The sequence below is a fragment of the Nematolebias whitei genome, chromosome 3 (genome assembly GCF_014905685.2).
Source record: "Nematolebias whitei isolate Nwh7 chromosome 3, NemWhi1, whole genome shotgun sequence".
NCBI classification, from domain to species: domain Eukaryota; kingdom Metazoa; phylum Chordata; class Actinopteri; order Cyprinodontiformes; family Rivulidae; genus Nematolebias; species Nematolebias whitei.
This window is the reverse complement of record NC_056500.1, coordinates 29602643-29610456: the sequence shown is the minus strand read 5'-3', so window position 1 is coordinate 29610456 and position 7814 is coordinate 29602643. Positions and strand designations below refer to the sequence as shown.

The window sequence follows — 7814 nt, the reverse complement described above, 5'->3', positions numbered from 1 at the left end:
ATTACAGGAAAAAAAACAACTAAAATAGCGGTGCATGTCTAAAGTACATTTGGTTCGGTTTCTCCGTTACTGTTTGCTACATCCACTGCTGTTCTTGGAATTTCGGCAGAAAGCAGCGGCCGGAAGCACTGTTGGCTTCTGGGTCATGTAATTCTTTTGACTTGCATTACAGAATAGGCTTAGTGAAAGAAAACTACAGAATGGCAGCGCATGTCTGAAGTACATTTGGTTTGGTTCGGTTCACCTGTCCAAAGTACATTGGTTTGGTTTCTCCGTTAGTGTTTGCTACCTCCATTGCTGTTCTTTGAATTTTGGCAGAAAGCAGCGTCCGGAAGCACTGTTGGCTTCTGGGCTGTGTAGTTCTTTTGACTTGCGTTACAGTGTAGGCTTATTGAATGAAAACTAAATTGGCGGCGCCTGTCCGAATTTTTTGTTCTATTTTTGTTTTTCACGTGCGTAATATTAGTTGACAATCGTGTGCCGTGTACAATCTTACGTTGAAAACCCAAGAAAGCCGAGCACGTGAATGTCGAGCCGCGAAGCATCGAGGGACTCCTGTACTGTTGATGGCACTGCAATATGGTCAAAGGCACCAACTGTATTACATACAAAATCAAGTTCAAGTAGGTTTTATTATCATTCGCACCACACGTGGTACACGAGGTGGAACAAAACTGTGTACACAGGGTCCCAGTTACATCCAACAATAGAAAAATATAAATTGTTAAAAGAAACCGTATTAAGGATCTACGATATAAACTAAGAAATACGTTAAACACTAATAGTGCAAAACAATACGCCGGAACAATAGCAGCACGAACATGAGTCTGTGTGAGCAGATGAACACAGCAGCATGAAATAATCAGCAGCATGAGATCAGCAGCATGAATAAGCAGCACTTATCACCAATCAAAGTGGCGTTACAGTGATTTTTTATTTATTTTTTTCTGACGCTGAGTATTTCTAAGCTTTATCCTTAAAACACTGTGATTCCTGGTTTGGTTCAGGGGGATTATAATTTCACAATGCTCTCTGTTCTCCACTGTTTTCATCTCCAGTAATTACATGTAAAACTCAAGTTTGGGGAGAATAGTTAGTGTTTCATTGGCCGGCCGGCACCTCGGGGGCCCGGCTCCGCTCTTAGACCCCGCCCTCCTGAAGACAGGGGCCCCTTTTTGAATGACAGCCCTTTGCTTGGCGAAGGAAGACGAAGTTTGGTGTGATTTCCCCCCGCAGCGTCCAAGAGAAGCAGTCGAGGGTCTCCATTCTAACTGGATGGATTGGTATGGGGAGAAGCGGACCCCAGATCACGGCTAAGCGGCAGCTTCGGGACTGTTTGTCGTGGACGATGGTTTTCCTGTCTCTGCTGCTCCGAGCAGGTAAGTGGCTCCTTCTTCTGCTGCACGACGCTGCGACCCGCACTCCCGGGAATGGACGTGGAGATTGGAAACTTTTTTTTCTGTTGTTGTGCGGTTCAACTTTTTTTTTTTTTTTTTAGTCTCCCGTTTTGGTACTTTTGTTAGTAGTGCTTACTAATATTTTCTCGTTTTAGCCTCGTTTAAAGGGGTGAAGTTGAAAAGTCCGCTCCGACAGGATCGCTGCTAGCCAAACAGCACGAGTTAACACACTTTACCGACCTCAGTGTAAACATCTCCTGCTTTTATTTATTTTTTTTATTTATTTTTCCACCACTACACAACATGTCACCACGTACTCATCAATTACCACGCTCTGACCAGCTACTCCCATGAGGGCAAGTCGTATTTCTCTTTCTGAAAGCGTTTTAATTTCGGAGTTAGCTTCTAGTTAGCATTAGCTCCGCTAGCAACAGGCGTCCTGCTCCCGCAGACGAGCCGGAGCGAAAAGTTTTTGCTTTGTTTTAAACCACGACAGTACAGCTGTTTGGGCGAGTATGACACATATAAGCAAGTTACAAGTTCCCCAACAAGGTCCTGCTCTTTTATTTTGGCTGCAGCTAAAATCCCTCCACATTGTTTCAGTATTCTTGTCATTTATTACCTGTTAGCCGTCACGCATCAGGGCTCAACTTTCTGGCCTGGGGTCGTAAATATCTCTACCTAACTCCAAGCTTGTGCTTTGTTTAGAACGATAAATGTCTTATATTGCATGCAACATAGTTTTCATAGTTTTGTCTGAGAAGTGAGTCAAAACAGGCATTTTGAAAAGAGATCTGGGATGCATACGTTTATTTGGATGAAGCTGGAGGAAAAGCTAAAGTAACTTGTGTCAGTGCTGATTTGTGAGTATCTGCTATTCATTCATTTATATTGGTTCATACCTGGATTATTGAGCATGCATCAATTATATATTGGTTTATAAGACACTGATCATTTTACATGGGGTGTAAATTGTAAGGTTTCTTCTTGATTTGGCCATTTGTAAAATAAGTTGCAGCTGACTCTTAAGTGTTAATGTGAGAAGATGGATGGGATAATGTAGCTTTACAGGTGGAAGATAAAGAGTGCACTTCTTTGTAACCTGTTCCTGATGTGTCTGTTTTTATCTTAAAACGAGATCAAGTGTTGAACTGGTGTTCTTAGCCCTGCTTTGTTGTCACTCTTGACTTCATTTGTTGCACACAAACGCTGACAAAAAGTAACAGTGTTGCACATGAATTGGGGTCTCTTGAGAAGCTTAAGATCAGGCGATTACATCACAGCTCTGCTGGATGTTTATATGATAAGAAAAGTTGATGAAACGGTAGAAACATCAGCTGCAGAGTCAAGGTTTTTAAAGATCTGTGGTCTTATCGACTTGACTTGATTTCCTTTTTGTGTTTATAAGCATTCGAGTGCTGATTGTTAGAGCAAAAAGAAACTGACATGAGTGTTTATTTCAACTTACTGTGTTAAATATCCTGATGCGTGCTCAATAATCCAGGTAGAAAAAGCCAAAAAAAGTTTAGGTCCTCTGGATCTACTGGACTTACTGTATTAAAATTGCTTTTACGTAATTGAAAGGTGACATATTAACCCCCACTCTTTGATCCAAATAACTAAAACTGTCTGGTTTTAGCTAACTCAGATCTACTAATGCAAATATGAGGTGATTTTGTGCTACTCTTGCTGTTCTTTCACACTTGTTAGTAGTAGGTCTTTAAAAGTGTTGGAGCATAAAGACCCTTCAGGGAGATGCACATTTGTTGATGGCAGTGATTGTCAGAAAGTGTCAGTCGTGGGCGGACTCGAGTGACCCCACAACAAGGCTGGGATTCAGGTCTAATTTGACCTCTGATGCATTCGAGCTTGTTTTTAAGTGCCCTGGCTGTGAGATTCATTAATCATCTTCGCTGCCCTGTCAGTGCGACAGACGTGTGAATGAGGAAAAAAGAAACCCCAACAACTGTGCAATACTGTTTATGTGCACCGGTGTGAAATCTCCGTGTTTATTTAGTTTTCACTGTCTGAGCTGTTGGGAGGATTAGACGATGCTGTGCAGTAAACAGCAGATTCTTTTATTGCGCTGTTTGGAGAGCACTCTGTTGCACTTTCTCCCAGGTTTACTGTAAAAAGTGTTGTAGATTCTGGTAGAGTCTTAGTCGGTACTTCCACCTTACAGGCACAGTTATGCCAGTTATTACAGACATCTCTTCAACGTATCAACGCAATATTTAGCTTCTTTGTGATTTTTAGGAACACATAATCCACCTGTGGGCCATTACGTAAAGTGAAGCACGTGATTTAAGTTGCACCACTCCTTGCTGCCTGCTCCATGTTTGGACTTCAAGTTGTTGTGTTGTGATATTCTTATTATCATCTTTACTACCATCAAACTAACATCGGCTAGTTTCCCTCAGCAGTGAACTTTTGTGTTTTGATGGCTCTCCTGATTCAACTAAACTTGACAGTGCAATCGTTTTGTCTCCTGTCTCAGGCAGTAGTAGATGAAAAGTAACTTAAAACACTTTTAGCAGATATTTGTAATGACATCACTGACGGTTGTTTCTGTTTTGTTGTTTTTCCCAGCTCACTGCCAGCAGTGTCGGATCCAGCGCTGTAATGCAGAGTATGTGGCGTCGACCTCACCAGCCAATGGTCTACAGGAGGACGCAGCTCTGGACGTGGACTACTGCACTGCCCTACGGGCCTATAACCTGTGCACACGGAGACAAGCCCGCAGCTGCAGGGGGAACCTAGTTTACCACTCGGCAGTCTTTCGCATTAAGGAGTTATTCTCGCAGCACAACTGCTCCAGCGACGGACCCACTTCCTCGGCCAAGGCCTCCAGTACATCCCGACCAGCGGTGCCAGAGCTTTGCAACTATGAGAGTCGGGTCCTCGTGTCGAGCTCGGCTGGTCAGCAGAAGAAGTACGCCCACTGTGGATTATTTGGTGACCCACACCTACGGACGTTTCGAGATGAGTTTCAGACCTGCAAGGTGGAAGGGGCGTGGCCTCTGATTGATAACCGCTTCCTGTCAGTGCAGGTGACCAATGTCCCTGTTGTCTTAGGGTCTAGCGCAACGGCAACCAGCAAGGTAAGGCTCAGTCTGGAGTGGAATTAACTGTCTGGTTTCTGACCCTTTAAAAACATTTGACCTCAATGCACAGATTAAATACATCTGTTCATTTTAATTTAATAAGAAACAGTCAAATATACAAGCAGACTTGAATAAAATAATCACTTGTCATATGTGTTCATTTATTGCACAATAAGCAGAAATCTGCTTCAGCTGTAAACCCAAATGAACAGAAACAGCCACTCACTTGTCGGTGTGTTTGAAACAAGTGACCTACACAAATACACAACTTTTGAATGCTAGCTCTCTAGCTCAAACACTGCCATTAATGCCGTAAAGAGTCAAACGTGTGAAGTTAATCGTGATTCCATGGTGCCTCTCTGGTCTCCAGCATTCCATGTGTCTTGCAGCTCCTTCAGATCTGTGAGGAGGGTGGGGGTGGGGGGGGTCTCCTTCACTGGTGTTGAATCACAGACATGCATGAGTGCTCTACCTTTAACACATGGGTGGTCATATGGTAGTGATTAACGTTCGCTCAAACATTTTCCCCCACCGCCACGATCTGGAATGTTTTTTCACCCCTCTGGTCAAATAATTAACTTGGTGCTTTTTGTGTAAATATGGAATCATTTGGAAAAATAAAGAAATAATTGGCCAGCAGTGAAGGCTCGTTTGATTTTGTTAATAAATACGTTTCAGGCAAGTATTTTTGAGTAATTTAAATTAGTCTAACTATGAATTCATCTAACTTCTTTCTTTTTCTTTCCCAAACATGCTGATTTAAATTCTGCTCACATAAAACCACTCGTGTTTAACTTCAAGCCTGAAGTCAACCTAAGCTTTTTGAGTTTTTTTAATTTTTATTGCTAGACCCAACATGGGGATTCTGCGAAACACAGTATTCCTCATAAGTATAAAATGTAACCAAAGCTACCATTCTGTCAAGATATTTGAAAGACAGAGGAGTTACCCTAAACTCAAAAGGTTTTGCTGAAAAAGAAGTTGCAGGCATCTAAAGAGCATCTGGCAGCACAGTCAGCAGACTGCATATTTTTATTAGTTTTAAAAGTCAAGAAAGGAGAACAGATTATAGCTTTCATTTAACAATAAATCAAAGTAAGCAACACTTCTTTATTGTTTAAAGAAAAAGTAAAGGTGATGCAGCAACACAGCTGTCCCAACGTGGGAGTTTTTAGTTTTCTGCTGCCACCTTGTGGCTTTTTGATGTATTACATGTTCACAAACACTTTTATTGTTTCATGTGTTAAATTTGATGTTTTTTCTTCTTTTTGTTTTAGATTACAGTTATCTTCAAGTCGTATCATGGTTGTACAGAGCAAAAGGTTTACCAGGCCACCACTGAAGATCTGCCACTGGCCTTTCAGGACGGGACTCGGAGTGGCGGCGATAGCGGCAGCCTGACCATCACAGAGCGAGGCGGCTCCGGCGTGGGTCGCCACGTGAAGATACAGGCCCGTTACATTGGCACCTCCATCATCATTAGACGCGTAGGCAGCTACCTGACCTTCGCTATCCGCATGCCGGAAGACACTCTGGACTTTTCTGAGGACAACAGCGGCCTGCAGCTGTGCCTGCACGGCTGCCCACGCAATGAGCTCATCAAAGAGCACACGCTGAGCCGTCAGAGCCCGCAGCCACACCTGCAAGGCACAAACACTGACCTAGGACTTCTGCGGCCTCCCCACCAGATATACACGGTGGAGAGGGCTACAGCGAAGTGTCGAGAGACTCTGCAGGTGGAAGACGTTTACTTTCAGTCTTGTGTGTTTGACTTGTTGACTACGGGAGATCCGGAGTTTTCTATGGCAGCCTATGGAGCTCTGGAGGACTTAAAGGCGCTGCCGCCCAGTAAACTGAAACAGAACTCTCCAAGGACTCCTCGGGTTTTTAATCGAAGTGCATCACAGACGCTGGCTACAACAGGAGCCCACAGCTCCCTGCTCTCACTGCTCCTTTTCATTCTGCTGCTGTTGTAAAAAAGATAAATAAGTAATAGGACATGGACATGAGTCGTGGAAGCATTATCAGCTTGACAAAAGAGTGACTAGAGCACCAACATTTTATAGTCGTAGTTTTATTTTTTCATGGTTGAGATGTGGGGGGAGATGATTCGAGGACATTTTTTCATTTGAAGGATTTTGGTTTAAAAAGATAGAGAAGATATTTGCCTGCATTGATTTTATTTGATTGTATTTTTTGTTTGATTCGTGCATGCATTTCTTAATTTAAAGAAAGAAAGAAAAAAAAGTTTGAAATTCATGTTAGGGATCCAGAACAAAGTGATTTTACGTGGAGACTATTGCTCGGTTTATCAAAGTTTTTAACGAGAATCGTTAACGGCCCCGATTTGTCTGAGCTATCCTTTTTATTTTATTTAAAATGTGCAAAATTACTAAACACTCCACAGTTAATTAAGCTGAATATCATGTCACACAGTTTTGCACTACTTAAGCTTTATTTAAGCTTACGTAGTAGTAAGACTGCGTACGTATTAGTTGTGTAATAAATAAACCTTCCAAGTTTTGTCTCAGTAGCACTTAACAGTTTTAGCAGCATGCGTTGTGTTTGTGTATATACCAAACTTATGTGTCATTTCAGAAATTGGCATACTGAATACACAGGATCCAACAACTGTTTGTAAAAACTACCTATGCCTTATGAGTAATGTGTCATGAGTTCTCGTTGTTTAGTATGTAAAACTCTCTTCAAGCTGTTTGGCTTCCACTTTTAAACATAAAAGTAAAACTTGGATATAATAATATATTGAAAGAGTGTATATATGTGTTTATTATTGTGTAAATTTGCCGGTGTATAGATGTTTTAACTGTAACATGTTCTGCATTCTGTTTTGTTTAGTAGGTTATTTTGAGTTGTATGAAAAGTCAACTAATATGTGTTGTGTTGTACCTTTAATTTGTTTTGTATTAAAGTGGTGGACACTCCATATTGTGGTTCTGACTGTTTCTTTGTGACTGAATATTTTTGACAATCCACCTTCACCATCATAAGGGATGGCAAATATTTATGCAGAAGGGATTCTGTCAAGACCCTGTGATGGACTTGCGACCTGTCCAGGGTGTACCCCGACCCTCGCACAGTGACTGCTGGACATGGTCACAGGTGAACCCTGTGACCCAAAATGGAAGAAGCAGGTAAAAGATAATGGATGGAAGTGCGCAACAAGAAAGTTCCCAGTACTTTGTGTTGGGATTCGCTCTCAGCTACCACTATACCAATATACAGCTCAATATGGCAAAAATAAAATCAATGACTTATAGTTTTTTTTTTCTTTTAAGCTTTGGTGGCCATCTTG

General features: G+C 41.9%; 1 protein-coding gene across 1 annotated transcript; it reads left to right on the top strand.

Moving 5' to 3' along the window:
- Window positions 1-1170: 1170 nt before the first annotated feature.
- rgmd (RGM domain family, member D) lies at window positions 1171-7375 on the top strand. Its single transcript, XM_037674793.1, has 3 exons — window positions 1171-1379; window positions 3987-4498; window positions 5779-7375. Exons 1-3 carry the CDS (start codon window positions 1286-1288, stop codon window positions 6475-6477), a joined length of 1305 nt encoding a protein of 434 aa, XP_037530721.1. The 5' UTR covers window positions 1171-1285; the 3' UTR covers window positions 6478-7375.
- Window positions 7376-7814: the final 439 nt, after the last annotated feature.